This window comes from Podarcis muralis, chromosome 3 (assembly GCF_964188315.1).
Source record: "Podarcis muralis chromosome 3, rPodMur119.hap1.1, whole genome shotgun sequence".
In the NCBI taxonomy this organism is placed as follows: domain Eukaryota; kingdom Metazoa; phylum Chordata; class Lepidosauria; order Squamata; family Lacertidae; genus Podarcis; species Podarcis muralis.
Genome location: NC_135657.1, coordinates 113877873 through 113895221, shown reverse-complemented (window position 1 = coordinate 113895221; position 17349 = coordinate 113877873). Strand labels below are relative to the sequence as shown.

Here is a 17349-nt window from a genome sequence, read left to right as displayed (position 1 = left end):
TGAGAGCGTGGCGACGCTTCACTCCGGAAGTGCCTTAGGATGCGGGACGGTTAACGGGAGCGGACCGGAAGTGGTGGGGGAGCGGGCTGCTCCGTCGGCCTTCTCGTTGCTCTGGGGAACAATGTGGCGGAGGAGCGTCCTCCTTCCCGGGAGTTTCTGTGCTGGCCTTCGCCCGGGAGCCCGGCTGCAGAGGGCCGTGCCTTGGGGCAGGTACGGCTGCGGCGGGTGGGAAGGCGACTCCCCACCTGGGAGGATGAAACTCCGCACTCCTTTCCCAAGGACGCCCACATTTCTCCCTCAGGATATGTGCAGGGTCTCCGGACCCTCGGGGGTGGGGGGGCAGCGCACAGAAATTGGAGGAGGGAGGAAAGCCCTGTTTAGGGAAGCATTTAATATTATATTTTAATATTTTACTGGAAGCCGCCCAGAGTGGCTGGGGAAACCCTGCCAGATGGGTGGGGTATTATTATTATTATTATTATTATTATTATTATTATTATTATTATTGTACAAGGGCAGCGTTTCCCAAACTCGGGTCTCCATCTGCTTTGGACTACAGTTCCCACCATCCCTGGTACTGCCAGATAGTGATCGTGGGAGTTGTAGTCCAGCAACAGCTGGAGATCCAAGTTTGGAAAACGCTGTACAGTACTCCTTCAGGTAGTGATAAAGCAGGATATCAAATCCAAACTCCTCTTCTTCTTCTACTAGTGGAGAAGGTCTTGCACTGCCTTCCACTACTACAGTGGTACCTCGGGTTACATACACTTCAGGTTACAGACACTTCAGGTTACAGACTCCGCTAACCCAGAAATAGTACCTCGGGTTAAGAACTTTGCTTTGGGATGAGAACAGAAATCATGCTCTGGCGGCATGGTTGCAGCAGGAGGCCCCATTAGCTAAAGTGGTGCTTCAGGTTAAGAACAGTTTCAGGTTAAGGACGGACCTCCGGAATGAATTAAGTACTTAACCTGAGGTACCACTGTACAAGCATTCAGATACACGTCTCCCCCAGCTTCATACATTTTGTGAGGGAAATGCAGCAAACATGCCCACCACTGTAAAATTTCCTAACTCTTCAGAGAGTTAGGAAAAGGGACCCCTGACCATTAGGTCCAGTCATGGCTGACTCTGGGGTTGCAGCGCTCATCTTGCTTTATTGGCCGAGGGAGCCGGCGTACAGCTTCCGGGTCATGTGGCCAGCATGACTAAGCCGCTCCTGACGAACCAGAGCAGCGCATGGAAACGCCGTTTACCTTCCTGCCGGAGTGGTACCTATTTATCTACTTGCACTTTGAGGTGCTTTCGAACTGCTAGGTGGGCAGGAGCAGGGACCGAGCAACGGAAGCTCACCCCGTCACGGGGATTTGAACCGCCGACCTTCTGATCGACAAGCCCTAGGCTCTGTGGTTTAACCCACAGCGCCACCCGTGTCCCAATAATAATAATAAAGATGATGATGTTGTTGTACAAGGGCAGCGTTTCCCAAACTCGGGTCTCCATCTGCTTTGGACTACAGTTCCCATCATCCCTGGTACTGCCAGATAGTGATTGTGGGAGTTGTAGTCCAGCAACAGCTGGAGATCCAAGTTTGAGAAACACTGTACAGTACTCCTTCAGGTAGTGATAAAGCGGGATATCAAATCCAAACTCTTCTACTACTAGTGGAGAAGGTCTTGCACTGCCTTCCACTACTAATGTGTTGGATTGGTTGAATCTGGGCCTCAAGCACTGCAGTCTTGTTGTACATGGTGCTACCATGTCTTCATTTGCCATGGGAATTAGGTTGTACAACAGAATTTCTGAGTGGCCAATATTTTATTTGCTTGTTAATTATGCTGTCTTAAATGTGCGTTCTGCTGTTGGCCTGCTTTGTAATGATTTATTTTGAAATCTTCAAGATGAAATATTTTAATTTCGTGTTAATTGTGTTGCTTTATATTTGACTTTCTTCAGTAATGTTTTATTCCATGTTGTTTTATTTGATACTTTAATTTAGGTTGTAAACCCTTTCATATTAAAAATATAAAGTGGTATAGAAATGAGTAATAATAATAATCCCCACTTTTCATATCATTTTAGTAAGACGCACAAGTACTTAGGCACCAGCCGTGTTTTGTGTACCAAAAAAGATGACCCTACTCCTCCAGTCAATATCAAAGATACAGAGACTTCACCAAATCAGGAGAAGAAACAGCAAGCAACCACAAAGAAGAATTTGCTAAATATCATTAGTGAAATGAAAGTAGAAATCAGTACAAAGAAGAAGTTCCAGATGTTGAAAGCCCAGAAGATTAAGGATCAAACAACCAACTTGCCAGAAAATATGGAGAGTACAAGTAGCATGTTCCAGAAAGCTACAGAAGACAAAGCTAAGAGGTAAATCTCTGGATGCGTGTCTCTCATTCTTTTTGTTCATAACTATCATGGATTTTGGAAAGTACATTCATTCATTGGGAGGTGTAGCTAAGAATGTTATCAACTCTTAGAGAAAAATATGGAATGCTTGATAAAAGGGCAACAATAGACATGAGTTCTGTCCCTTTCAGTCCGACTCTTCGTCTTCTTGATGTCTTCTGCTTCTGTTAGGTCCTTACCACTTTTGTCCTTTATTATGGTAATCTTTGTACGAAATGTTCCTTTCATATCTCCAATTTTCTTGAACAGATCTCTGGTTCTTCCCATTCTGTTGTTTTCCTCTATTTCTTTGCATTGCTCGTTTAAGAAGGCCTTCTTGTCTCTCCTTGCTATTTTTTGGAAATCTGCATTCGATTTCCTGTATCTTTCACTTTCTCCCTCGCATTTTCCTTGCCTTCTCTCCCCCGCTATTTGTAAGGCCTTGTTGGACAGCCACTTTGCTTTCTTGCATTTCCTTTTCATTGGGATGGTTTTCGTTGCTGCCTCCTGTATAATGTTACGAGCCTCCATCCATAGTTCTTCAGGCACTCTGTCCACCATATCTAAATCCTTAAACCTGTTCCTCACTTCCACTGTGTATTCATAAGGGATTTGTTTTAGATTGTATCTTACCGGCTTACTAAAAGCTAAGAAGTGGGCTTCTCCCACATTACCTCAGCAGTGCAGAAAGGAGCTATCCCGGTTAAGCTCTTCTGTTGTTGGATTCTCAACATCCATCTACCCCAGCCAGCATAGCCAATAGTCAGGGATGCTGGGTGTTGCAGCCAGCAGTATCTGGAAGGTTGCAGGTTCCCTACTCCTGGCCTAGGGGGGTCATGTTGATATTTTAGCAGGTAGTTACAAACTTGAGTCCACAAAACATGCTTTCTTCTACTTTATCAGCCGTATAACAATAAGCAGTATTAGAAAGCATGTAGTAATTTCACAGTAGCTTTTCTAACTGTGTCTATTTTCATATGAATACAATGTGGGAAACAATGAGCAAAGAAAAAATAGTACTTGTTTCGGCCCAGTATACCTGAAGGAGCATCTCCACCCCCATCGTTCTGCCCAGACACTGAGGTCCAGCTCCGAGGGCCTTCTGGCGGTTCCCTCACTGCGAGATGTGAGGTTACAGGGAACCAGACAGAGGGCCTTCTCGGTGGAACGCCTTCCCATCAGATGTCAAGGAAATAAGCAACTATCTGACTTTTAGAAGCCATCTGAAGGCAGCCCTGTTTAGGGAAGTTTTTAATATTTTGATGTTTTATTCTGTTTTTAATCTGTTGGGAGCTGCCCAGAGTAGCTGGGGAAACCCAGCCAGATGGGTGGGGTATAAATAATAAATAATAATAATAATAATAATTGTTGTTGTTGTATTCCAGCACTGAAACACTCAATGCAGAGCTGGTGGCAGCAGCCTCTGCTGTTGCATCGTCCCTCCCTTTTGACAGGAAAAGGACAGTTTCAGAATTGGTTCAGCTACTGAAAAAGCAGAAGGAAGTCACTGATGCACGTAAAAGCGAAGAAGTAACTGACATAAGGTTTGCAAACTACATGCTGTTCCCAATAATATACTGTGATATTTGTCACACTGTTGGTCAAAAAACAAAGTGAAGGAGGTTGCTGATACAGTGGTACCTCGGGTTAAGTACTTAATTCATTCCGGAGGTCTGTTCTTAACCTGAAACTGTTCTTAACCTGAAGCACCACTTTAGCTAATGGTGCCTCCTGCTGCTGCCGCGCCGCCGGAGCACGATTTCTGTTCTCATCCTGAAGCAAAGTTCTTAACCTGAAGCTCTATTTCTGGGTTAGCGGAGTCTGTAACCTGAAGCGTATGTAACCTGAAGCGTATATAACCCAAGGTACCACTGTATTTGCTTTGTTTTGCTTTAAAATGTGCACCCTGCTTTTGGAGATGAAGGACTATAAGTGGCTTTATACACATAAATTTTTGGTTTTATTATGATGCTTTGAATAGGTTAAGGTAAAGGACCCCTGGATGGTTAAATCCAGTCAAATTTGACTATGGGGTGTTCATCTCCGCTTTCAGGCCGAGGGAGTCAGTGTTTGTCCACTGACAGCTTTTCCGGGTCATGTGGCCAGCATGACTAAATCGTTTCTGGCACAACGGTATACCATGATGAGTGCCGGAGTGCACAGAAATGCTGCTTACCTTCCCGCCGCAGCAGTTCCTATTTATTTACTTGCGCTGGTATGCTTTCGAACTGCTAGGTTGGCAGGAGCTGGGACAAAGCAACAGGAGCTCATTCCGTCATGCAGATTTGAACTGCTTACCTTACAATCGGCACGCTCAAGAGGCTCAGTGGTTTAGACTACAGCACCACCTGTGTCCCTAATGCTTTGAATACACAATAAACATCTTATTTTTTTGTTTTACCTATTCAAGAGAAGCAACATTTAAACACAAATTTATGGGCTAGCTTTGTCAGTGTTTCAAAACCATGGCTGCTTCCTGTCTTAAGTGTAACTGTCGCAAGCATGATGTTTGTGAATTGCCATATCACAATCATGATTCACAGCCATTAGTTATAAGCAACTACTACAAGATCTCTTTCCTCCTGACTTCAGGTTTTCTCCATATTCATGGGGACCACACTTGTGCTATGAAATTTCATTCCATTTCTATTTTTCCAGTTTGAGATAATCCCTTGAATAGTGCCTAATCTCCAGTCCAGATACTATATATTAGCAGTAAGAACAACAGTGCCTTGTGGCACCTGAAAGGCTAACAGAATTTTAAAGCTATGCCTTTGGAAGATATAATAGCAGTGTTTCCTAACTCAATGACATCCCCATATTTTATTAGAATTCTCTTTATTTCCCTCCTAACTGTCAGTAATAAGAATGATGCATAAAAAAGGTTTTGTTACTGGGCACTAGTGGTTGCTCTTCTCCAAGTTAAATATTTGCCTGTTAGCAAAATCTTCTGGTACTTCTCCATTATAAAGGTAAAGGTACCCCTGCCCGTACGGGCCAGTCTTGACAGACTCTAGGGTTGTGCGCCCATCTCACTCAAGAGGCTGAGACACTTCCGGGTCACGTGGCCAGCGTGACATCACTGCTCTGGCGAGCCAGAGCCGCACACGGAAACGCCGTTTACCTTCCCGCTAGTAAGCGGTCCCTATTTATCTACTTGCACCCGGGAGTGCTTTCGAACTGCTAGGTTGGCAGGCGCTGGGACCGAGCAGCGGGAGCGCACCCCGCCGCGGGGATTCGAACCGCCGACCTTTCGATCGGCAAGCCCTAGGCACTGAGGCTTTTACCCACAGCGCCACCCGCGTCCCTTTCTCCATTATAGTTCCCTATCAAATAAAACAGTGGCTGTGTTAATATCCCCCAATTCCATTTTAAGTACCAAGGAGGCTAGGTCTATTGCACAACCCTCTTTCATAAGGGCCAGTTACCTTTTCAAATATAAAGAAGGGGATCACTGCTGTACCTTCTTAATTATGGACTCATTCAGAACTTCCTTTTGTGCTATACTTCGCAGGCACAGGTCCGCACTTAAAAGCCCTGTGTCCGAGTGGTTTGGTTTGGTTTTTGTCCCTGGCTTGCACTTTCCTTGGGAAAACCCATGTTTTACTGCTGAATCAGATCAAATGGCACTAGGGTTTGCCATTTGCTCTGTTTCGGTGGTAAAATGCAGGTTTTCCCAGGGAAAGTGCTGGGACAAAAAGCAAACAAAAAAACACCATTTGGAAAGGGAGCTTTCTGCCAGTAAATCATAGCTAAGCTGTTCTCCATTTGTAGTAGCATGTATTACCAGTGGGTGTCACTGCTTTACAGAGTCTTCGTCCATCAGTTTGTTTTGCAGAACAGGAAGCACTGAATGTTTGCTAAATGGAAATAACAACACTGCAGAATTTTGAGGAGGAATGAAGTTTCTCTCAGTGAGTGGAAATTATGGCATCATTTTACAAAAACATCAAAGGGTTGAGCTTCATTACAAACAAAATCTAGAATTTAGGAGACATCCTGAATGTCCCAGCCTTCACATTAAAGGTGATAGTTATTATCCCAAGAAATTTATGATCTTTACGATCCAGTCTGACAGATTTAAAGATCTGATAAATCCCACCCCACCCCCCACAAGCAAGAAATCTGGGCCTTGTCCGTGTAACATGTATCTTGTTGACTTCCAGCTCAGAAGTTTAGTCTGTCCACAGAAAGTGAGGCATGTTGCAAGGCAGTAACATTTTGCTTGGAGGAAAGAAGAGCTTCTTTCAAAGGAGTTTGCTCTTCTTGTTACTATGACTGCCAAGAAAATGCACGGATAGCCACATGATGAAGGAAGCAAATTGTACCATCCTTGCCAGGTCAACTTAACTGTGATGTTTTTTTCTGATTTGGTCATCACACTGACCACAAGTGATGACAACAACAAGAGCAGAGTCTAGCACTCTTGTTTTTTCCACAGTCAGAATCTAATGAAATGATTGAATTGCATTACATTGTTGAGTAAGGAAAGCATTCAGACTGTGCTATCCTGGCTTTTGCTGCCATCTAGATATCCAAATATGATACTTCCGGAGAAGTAATCTTTCTAAATATTTTCCAAGAACATTTTTGTTTTAAGTCAAATATATTCAAATCAGAGTCTTTTTGTCTGTATATGTTCAGAATGATGGTGGTTTGCAATCTGCTTACTGTCAGAGATAAAATAATTATCATTCTCTTTGCCCAAGTATTTATTTAAATCCTGTATACTTGTCATAACCTGGCCGATGTTCTAGACAGCTCTTCATCATCATAAACCACCTTGGATCATTGTGATCTTGACACTTTTGCTACAGTCTCACTTGCAGTTGTCTGAACTGTGTGTTAAGAGGCAATTGCTCCTTGTCTGTTGAAGGTTTGGCCCTTACATTAGTAGGCCTCATTGCCTTCTCTCTCCCACACTCCCCATGGAGGAGAAGGGAGGGTCTCCCCTTTACCCTCAAAATACCCACTGAAGAGATGCAGTGTGTGGTTTAGCAATCACATGCCAAAGGAAACCCTGCCTCCAAACCCACTTCTCTCTACCTTGGTGGCCACTGAGGAGGCATTTTTCAGTCCTTGTCTGCTTACTTTTGTCAGCCATCACAATTAAATCTCCCCTTCATTCTAGATCCTGCCTTGCATTTGTGTGCTACAGTGGTGCCTCGCAAGACGAAATTAATCCGTTCCGTGAGTCTCTTCGTCTTGCGTTTTTTTTGTCTTGCGAAGCACGGCTATTAGCGGCTTAGCGGCGCTTAGCAGCTATTAACGGCTTAGCGGCTATTAACGGCTTAGCGGCTTTAAGAAAAAGGAAACAAACTTGCAAGAACTCGCAAGACGTTTCGTCTTGCGAAGCAAGCCCATAGGGAAATTCGTCTTGCGGAACGACTCAAAAAACGGAAAACCCTTTCGTCTAGCGAGTTTTTCATCTTGCGAGGCATTCGTCTTGCGGGGCACCACTGTACTGTCTGCTGCCAGAGAAGACATGTGTTCTGAGGGAGCAGTAGGATGTTTTACACAGACACCCATATTTTTGTGCAAGAATTAAGGAAGTTCAGAGCCTCCTATTCCCCCCCCCCCTTGATCACTCCTCTAGCACATCTATACACAGAAGCCCATTTTACCGTTGTGAGATGAGAAAGTAAATGGCTTGAACAGGAGCAACAGAATATTGCACTGAAACTCACAGATTGTGCCGCAGAGCTCATAGCAATAATAATAATAATAATTTATTATTTATACCCCGCCCATCTGGCTGGGTTTCCCCAGCCACTCTGGGCGGCTTCCAACAAAACACTAAAATACAATAACCTATTAAACTTTAAAAGCTTCCCTAAACAGGGCTGCCTTTAGATGTCTTCTAAAAGTTTGGTAGTTATTTTTCTCTATGACATCTGGTGGGAGGGCGTTCCACAAGGTGGGTGCCACTACCGAGAAGGCCCTCTGCCTGGTTCCCTGTAACTTGGCTTCTCGCAGCGAGGGAACCGCCAGAAGGCCCTCGGCACTGGACCTCAGTGTCTGGGCAGAAAGATGGAGGTGGAGATGCTCCTTCAGGTATACTGGGCCGAGGCCATTTAGGGCTTTAAAGGTCAGCACCAACACTTTGAATTGTGCTCCGAAACGTACTGGGAGCCAGTGTTGAAGCAAGGTTTTGATACGGCGGTGATAGCGGCAAATGTGGTTCACTTCTCTGCTGCCATTGCTGTCAGCAAGCTGTTGTTGACTGGAAACAATTGGGTGATGAGGGGCCTGCGAACTACCTGAACTGCTTCACCTGGAGGGGAAGTAATTTACAGGTCTTACCAGCCAGCCAGGTGGAGCCTATGCCTGAGGGCACTGCCTGCTTGTCACTCCTGCAGTTTTACTTTTATGACCCTTGAGAATGTGTTGACTAGTGCTTAGGACTAGCTATGCCATCACATATAGCCTAGATCCCTTTCTATACTTGAGAATTGGCTGTTTCAAAGTGTTCTGTGTGCTGCTTCCTTCACGAGTAGGAAGTTTTGCCTGATGTAAAGCTCTAACTTCTCAGAAGTTGGGAAGTATGTGTATAGTGTTGATGTAGCTGCACTGGTGAGAGAGTCAGTTTTATTGTATGTAGCCAAAGGCCTTTACAGTGGAAGACAGTGAATAAAAGGAAACTTTCATCTAACATCATGCATAGCTGCACTGATTATCTGTTGGCATCCATGCTCAATTCAGTGTACTGTACAAGATTAAACTAACAAGTCCTGCTAGCGAGGGCTCTTGCTAGTTCAGTAAGACTTTCCCCTTCTCCCTGGTTCTGGGGTTTGGGGAGAATCTCCAGAACAAGGCACAGTTGGAGGAAAGGGGATATTTTTCTTTTTTGGCAAGCTTAAATGTTTGTGGTTGTCATAGCCCTATGCTGAATTCTTCCTAATACCGTACGCTCTTAGTGACCTACAATGCCCTTCAAAGTCTGCAATCTGCATATCTAGGAAACAAATTCTTCCCACGAATGCTCTCTTCCTTCTCCACCTTTTCATATCTGTTGTTAGAAAACAAAACATCGGGGGAAGAGCAAGGCTCTCTCTATAGCAGTCCAAACGTTTTAGAAGTCATGCCCTTGTAACAGCTATATGTCTCAGTTGACATGTGGAGGAAATCCATGTTCTAGTAAAATTTTTAGGGAGTGGAGCACCCCGTGACATTGCTGCTTTGGGTAATTGGTTCAGGGGTGTTGATGGTAACCTTAAGCATTTTACTGCAGGCTAATTATATTTTAGGGATGCGGGTGGCGCTGTGGGTTAAACCACAGAGCCTCGGACTTGCTGATCAGAAGGTTGGCGATTCGAATCCCCGCGATGGGGTGAGCTCCAGTTGCTCGGTCCCTGCTCCTGCCCACCTAGCAGTTCGAAAGCACGTCAAAGTGCAACTAGATAAATAGGTACCGCTCTGGCGGGAAGGTAAACGGCGTTTCCGTGCGCTGCTCTGGTTCACCAGAAGCGGCTTAGTCATGCTGGCCACATGACCTGGAAGCTGTACGCCGGCTCCCTCGGCCAATAAAGCGAGATGAGCGCCGCAACCCCAAAGTCAGCCACGACTGGACCTAATGGTCAGGGGTCCCTTTACCTTTACCTAATTATATTGTAAACTGAGAATTATTTTGTTAAACTGGGAAACAGGTGGGAGATACGGGGTGTGTGTGGGTTTTTTAACGTAACCGAATATCACAGGAAGTTAGATAATGTGAAAAGAGTATTGCTGGGCTGTACTGAGCATGTTACTTAACAGACATTAATCTCAATTTCAGCAACATCGTTGCAAACATGAAGATTGGGAGAAATCCACCGGCAAGGGATGCTGCTAGCCCAACCAATCAAATTCGGTTTGATGATGATGGACGAGGTTTTATGCATGAAAGAACACTTGCCGGTAGAATGAGAAGGTACTTTTTCTAGCGTTCCTTGGCATATTCTACTTCCTGATAGAAAGCATCTTTGTTACACTCAAAAGGGGTTATACGGTGATGGTCAAATGCCAGTTGGCACATTCAGTGAAAGATGGCTGAATAGGAGGGACTGTGCTGTGTTTGAGATCAGATGACGTCCAGAGCATTTAGTCTGAAAGACCTATCTTACAACCCCTTTGGGTGTTAAGATCAGCAGAGAGGGGCCTTCTTGGGAGTTCCAATGCCCTAAGAAGTTTATTTATTTATTTTCAATTTTTTTTATTAATTTTCCAAAAAAATTAAACAAACATACATCCTTTTTGAATCTTGGTAACATTATTAAGTGACTTCCTCAAATCCCCTTGGTTGAATTTCATTATATTATCCTTTTAACAGTTTTCCAAAATCAATTTTCTCAAAAAATTAACTCGATCACTTAACACCTTTCATTCTTTCTAATTTAGCTTTAAACATCTTAAATCCTATCCTTACATATTTTAATCCTAAGCCCTATCTAATATTTGCAAGCTTTTCCAGTTAAGTTATTTTAACATATTTAACTAAATAGTCTTTAAATTTCGTCCATTCTTCCTGGTACTCCTCCTCCTCCTTCTGGTCGCGGACTCTTCCAATCAGGTCGGCTAGCTCCGAAAAGTCCATCATCTTCATCTGCCAATCTTCCACTGTTGGTACTTCTTGTGTTTTCCAATTCTTCGCTAACAAAATTCCTGCTGCGGTTGTGCTCTAAGAAGTTTAGGTGTTGTTGACCAGGAGAAGGCATTCTCTGTGGCAGCTCCTCTGTTGTCGAATTCCCTCCCTACAGAGGTACACCTGCCACCTTCATTATATACCTTCCACCATATGATGAATACTTGGCCTTTGACACATGAGACATGTGTTTTGGGGACCCACCCTATTCCTGTGACTAGTTTGCTTTAAATTTATTTCATGCTGAATTTTGGATTGTTGTGAGTTACCCTGGGTTCTGGGCAGGTAATAAATATAAATAAGAACAAATTCCTATGTAGTTCTGGGCTCACTACCTCTGAGAAGTGGAGCACTGTTTTGGCCTAAATACAATTTTATAGACAACTTTTGAAATCTTAGTAGTCTTGGTAAATAACTTCACTTGCATTTGTTTGGAGAGTACAGAGCAATGCAGACCGTTTAATCCTGCCCTCAACCACTGGGAATCTTCTTATTCAACAAGCCCTCTGGTTTTTTGAAGTTTCATCATTCATTCCCTGTGCACTTGCAAATGCATCTTTGTAGTCATAAGGGCTAGGAGATTGTTTTGTTCATTAAGAACAGGAACACAAAGTAGTATAAACAGGCTGTTCAGTAAGTGCATATTCTAGCATCACATTTAGAAACTCACCTGGGTTTGTGCAGTACAGATTCAGTGCTATCCCCAGTGGAACCCTAGGCAGAACACTTGTTGTTGTTTAGTCGTTTAGTCGTGTCTGACTCTTTGTGACCCCCTGGACCAGAGCACGCCAGGCACTCCTGTCTTCCACTGCCTCCCGCAGTTTGGTCAAACTCATGCTGGTAGCTTTGAGAACACTGTCCAACCATCTCGTCCTCTGTCGTCCCCTTCTCCTTGTGCCCTCCATCTTTCCCAACATCAGGATCTTTTCCAGGGAGTCTTCTCTTCTCATGAGGTGGCCAAAGTATTGGAGCCTCAGCTTCACGATCTGTCCTTCCAGTGAGCACTCAGGGCTAATTTGCTTAAGAATGGATGCGTTTGATCTTCTTGCAGTCCATGGGACTCTCAAGAGTCTCCTCCAGCACCAGAATTCAAAGGCATCAATTCTTCGGCGATCAGCCTTCTTTATGGTCCAGCTCTCACTTCCATACATCACTACTGGGAAAACCATGGCTTTAACTATACGGACCTTTGTTGGCAAGGTGATGTCTCTGCTATTACACTATTACTGCTATTTTAATAGACCCCCCCCCCCTATTTTTTTACCTAGAAAAGGACTGTTTTCAGGGAAAAGACTTGATATTTTTACTCCTCCGCCTGAAACCGAGGAAGCACTTGAAACAGGTGAGTTGAAAAACGGTAGGAACAAAAAAGCAAACAAGATAATTTAATATAACAAAACTCAACCTGTGGCAATACAGCGTTGCCCTAGGGAAGTGGCTTGTGTGCTATGTCTCCATAGCTTAGAAAAGATGAATTTCTTAATGGAATGTGGTTCTGAAAGCTGCCTCACTGTAAAACGAATAATTTTGATGCTGGAGAGAATTAATAATTGTGTGTGAATCTTTGTGTGCAGCTCAACCTTTGTGGCGATTTCATTGGTATGTTTTGGAAGGCCAGCTTAAAGCTGCACGTCTGTGCGGTACAAAAAGCTGGGTTTGCAGTCAACACTGCACATTCCTGGCTGCAAAGGAAAAATTGGAAGCACCTTCAGAGCATGCGTGCAACGCTTTCCTTTGAAGTTGGGTCACCTGACATAATGATTGACAGGTGATTGTTGGGTGGACGGTCTCACCCTCACCAAACCCTGGTCCACAGGACGTGCGGGAGCTCAGAATCTGGGCCACTAGTTAGCTGTTGTTCACCGTCCTGGCTGTACGTAATAGAAATAGAGCTCATTGAACTTAATGGACTTTTTACTATTTACTAGATTGTGCCAAAGAAAGCTGCCAGTTTTCTTATATTAGTTGCACACAGTTAACACAACGTGTATAAAATTTGTCTAGAAGTGCTAAATACTAGTTTTTCCTCCAATCTGAATTGGGGAGAAATATATGATTTATTAAGAATCCAAATATTTGATCCTAAGTTGTTGTAAAGGTTTGTTTCTGGGGTTAGATGCGATTTTTTTGGGGGGGGGGGTTCTTGAGGGCCTCTCATCAACCTCCCTCAAGCTCTTTCACACTTTTGAATACATTCAGTTGCTTACATGTGGAATTCACAATCCACAAAATCTGTATTACTAGAACTGCCCAGTTGTATCCCAACTTTCTTAGAAGAGAGAAAGATGAAATTCCTGATACATTATTTTGTTTCCAGATAATTAAGTCCTTTGACGTTGATGTTGAACTAGATACCGTGGACCCAATTCGGAGAAAATGGGGACCTTTCATTGGGACTGAAGCATATGACAACTTTTTCTATATTGTGCTCCTGTTCCATATAATAGTAACAATGATATCAAGCAAACACCCATTCCCTTTCATGCCAAATTCTGAAAATATTGTGATTTCTGTTCATCCAACCAGTCTTGAGGCTAGTAAAGTACAGGCAACTCTGTGTGGAAAATGAGGAGAAAAAGCCATGTGCTGATATTTTAATATTATGGCCTAAGAATAAGTTTGTTTTCATAATTCTGGCACTGAATGGGCTTATATTGCAGCACCACAAAGAAACAGCTATTACAGAGTTTTGAAACTGCAGCTCTTCCGGCTTTGTTACAGTTAGCAATCCTGATTGTTTTTTTGTCATCTCCAGCTAGCAGCAATTGCATGGCAAATGTTGGCTTGTTGGCTTATTTGTTTCCTTTTGTAAACAGCGACACCACCAACACTTTGGGATCTGGAGCTCGCTAAAGAAATTGAAGCTGTCTGTCAGCAAGGACCTCAGAATGGCTTTGAGGAGATGATACAGTGGACTAAGGAGGGGAAACTCTGGGAATTTCCCATCAACAACGAAGCTGGTATGTGCCTTGAAAAGTTCTTGGCTTGTCTGGTTTTGCTTTCTTCGGCATTTTCTTCAGAAATTTTGCACTATAACTCTTCATCAGCTTTAGCCAGAACAGGGCTTGGTGGGAACTGTAGTTCAAAATATGTGGAGGGCACCAGGATGGGGAAGACTCTACTATACTAATTTATCAAAGATGTGAGGAATTGCTCTTGGAAGTTTCATACTAGGTTTTGTTTTGTTTTTATAATCTTTATGGAAAAATATGAAGTATAAAATTATAAGCGTACAGGCAAAATAAGTCATGAAAAGAATAGAATAAAAGATAATAACACCCGTTTAAAAAAACAAAACAAAAACAGTATAAACGTTACATGATGGTTATTGTAGTTAACCAGGTGGCGCTGTGGGTAAAACCTCAGCGCCTAGGACTTGCCGATCGTCAGGTCGGCGGTTCGAATCCCCGCAGCGGGGTGCGCTCCCGTTGCTCGGTCCCAGCGTCTGCCAACCTAGCAGTTCGAAAGCACCCCCGGGTGCAAGTAGATAAATAGGGACCGCTTACTAGCGGGAAGGTAAACGGCGTTTCCGTGTGCTGCGCTGGCTCGCCAGTTGCAGCTTCGTCATGCTGGCCACGTGACCTGGAAGTGTCTCCGGAAAGCGCTGGCCCCCGGCCTCTTAAGTGAGATGGGCGCACAACCCTAGAGTCGGACACGACTGGCCCGTATGGGCAGGGGTACCTTTACCTTTACCTTTAACCTAATGCAAATATCATAAAATTTGTCTATGGCAAGTCTACATTTGTATGCAACTGGTTCATGTGTTGCAAGTTTGTACATATCTTGTATCCATTCGTTGAAGGGAGCTCAAAACACAGTACAGTGGTACCTCGGGTTACATACGTTTCAGGTTACAGACACTGCTAACCCAGAAATAATACCTTGGGTTAAGAACTTTGCTTCAGGATGAGAACAGAAATCATGCTCTGGCGGCGCGGCGGCAGCAGGAGGCCCCATCAGCTAAAGTGGTGCTTCAGGTTAAGAACAGTTTCAGGCTAAGAACGGACCTCAGGAACGAATTAAGTACTTAACCCGAGGTACCACTGCACTTCCAAATGAACACAGTTCACACATCAAGGGATGGCCTATCACAGGGGTGGCCAACTCCCAAGAGGCTGCGAACAGAGTTACCAACTGGCAGGGGTTCAGGTCAAAGTAGTTGTTGAGCTTTTTTAGGAAGGAAAGCACTGTTTTGGGGGGTTCAGGTCAAAGTGTTTTTTTTAGGGAGGAGGAGGGAGGAGGAAAGCCTCAATTTTTAGGACTGCAAGGAAAAAATGTTCAGCTTATTTTTGGGGAACCAAAGTTGTTGAACTTCTTTGGGGGAAGCCAGTGATCTGCCACAGATGTCCAGTGATCTACCGGTAGATCACAATCTACTTGTTGGACGCGCCTGGCCTATCAAATAATAAATACACTTTGCAGTTCAGTCACAAGCGTGGCCATAATCTTATTATAGTTGGTAGAAGCATAGTAAATTTAAATTACCAGGAGCAATGCAGCAGAGCAGTGGTTCGCCTCAAAATACTTTAAAAGCCTTTCTTCCCCCTAACCAATTGGTTGTTACACTGAATTTTAAAGCTGTTTTGCATTTTAAAAGACTTAAACATCAAGCTGGCTTTTTAAAGTTCAGGAATATCAATTAATATGGATAACTCAACCTTTTAAGCCATTTAGTGATGCATTTTCTAATTCTGGTGTTTTGCTAAATTGATTTAACGAAACAAAATTCATAGGCATATCATGACTTGGTCAGAGGATCTTTAATTCTTGGTGAAGCAAATTAGTTCTGTGGCTGGAATAAATTACATGACTCAATAAAATGGTTTGGAGTAGCGCCACTGAAATCAATGGAATTCATGGTAGTCATGACTCGGTCCCATTGATCAGTGAGTTTACTGTAAGTATGGCTAAGTTTAGATCCCACTTTATACATATTTTGCAATTTCAAACATTTTCTGGGACAAAATAATGGTGGCAAGGAAGGGGATGGTATATATGGAAGATAAATCCCACTAAATCTGTTCTGTGTTCATTCTCTGGCTAACAGCTTAACTGTTAATTTTGCAGTGATCTGACAGTTATTGTGGTTGACTTTGTTAGGACTTGAAGATGATGCGGAATTTTATGAGCATATATTTCTGGATAAATACTTGGAAGACTTTCCCAAGGAGGAATCAATTCGCCATTTCATGGAACTTGTAACCTGTGGCCTTTCCAAAAACCCATACTTAAGCGTTCAAGAAAAGGTAGAACATATAGCATGGTTCCGGAATTACTTCAAGGAAAAGGAAGAGTTGCTGAAGGAAATTGAAGCACATCGGAAGGAAGTCTTGCTTCAAATGGAGAATCAATCGAAGTGAAAACTTCTGAAAGAAAATGATGCATTTATGTAAATACATATTGGACACTTACAGAAGCTAATGTGGAAAAGAGATGAACTGATAAAAAATATTATTAAAACCGCTGGTCATGGCTGTTATTTTAGGAGAAGATGGTGGCCAGCATTTCATCAATACCAAAATTGGGCAACCACTTTGTAATTCTTTTGGCAGATTGTTCTCCATAATCTTTGATGCACTTGACATGGAAGTGGATCACAGAAAAGGTCCAGCTTGTATTCAGATCATAAACCCGACTGATAAAACTTCTTCCAGTGAGATATGAATGGTATGTGTATCTTGAAGGCCATAAACAACTCCTTTCCTTTTGTTTCCAGAAAAACTTTAGTAAAACCACTTAAGATTTAACTTTGGGTTGAATACCCTCATCCAAATTAACCATCCTTGCCAAAAACTGGTTCTGATCAAAATTTGCTGCTCCAGGGTCTGATGAATCTAAGAAATAGAGCTGTGTGATCTCACTCATATGTATATCTGTATAAAATAACTAGGGGCTACTGCCCATGCTGGCATTGCTTGCCAACTCTACCAGCCCCCCCATACCAACTCACTTCCTCCCTTTACACCTCACAAAAATGTCCCATCCCCTCACAACTCCAAGTCCCTATATGCCTTCACAGTTCCTCTGTATCCCTTCATCCCTGTTGTTTAAAACACAGTTGTTCAAATAGCCCAGTTTAAAACCTCTTTTGCTCCCCTCCCACAACCTGACTTCATTCAATTCCAGGACTGAGATGTGGCCCTGCAAATCCTCCAATGGGGCTGTGTGATGATAGACTTACATTTTTATGCATATAGGAAGATAATGGGATAGAATTGAATCGTGAAGGATTTGAACGCAACTTCTGCCCCTATTCTTTCTTTTTAAAAAACCAAAACATCCAGATAGCGTCTGAATTAACTCAGCACTGCTTCCTTTAATTCAACCACATC

General features: G+C 43.3%; 1 protein-coding gene across 1 annotated transcript; it reads left to right on the top strand.

The window, feature by feature from the left end:
* Nucleotides 1-41: 41 nt before the first annotated feature.
* On the top strand, nt 42-16674 carry MRPS31 (mitochondrial ribosomal protein S31). The gene is made up of 7 exons (XM_028722112.2): nt 42-210; nt 2083-2379; nt 3783-3941; nt 10172-10306; nt 12286-12359; nt 13834-13977; nt 16118-16674. Exons 1-7 carry the CDS (start codon nt 122-124, stop codon nt 16375-16377), a joined length of 1158 nt encoding a protein of 385 aa, XP_028577945.2. The 5' UTR covers nt 42-121; the 3' UTR covers nt 16378-16674.
* The last annotated feature ends 675 nt before the right edge of the window (nt 16675-17349 follow it).

What these genes read in the sequence shown, in the direction of transcription:
- MRPS31 (XM_028722112.2), top strand. Translation starts at nt 122, where the DNA reads ATGTGGCGGAGGAGCGTCCTCCTTCCCGGGAGTTTCTGTGCTGGCCTT. An exon ending in ACAGAAGACAAAGCTAAGAG is followed by an intron (nt 2,380 to 3,782) that starts GTAAATCTCTGG and finishes GTTGTATTCCAG; the next exon opens with CACTGAAACACTCAATGCAG. An exon ending in GAAGAAGTAACTGACATAAG is followed by an intron (nt 3,942 to 10,171) that starts GTTTGCAAACTA and finishes TCTCAATTTCAG; the next exon opens with CAACATCGTTGCAAACATGA.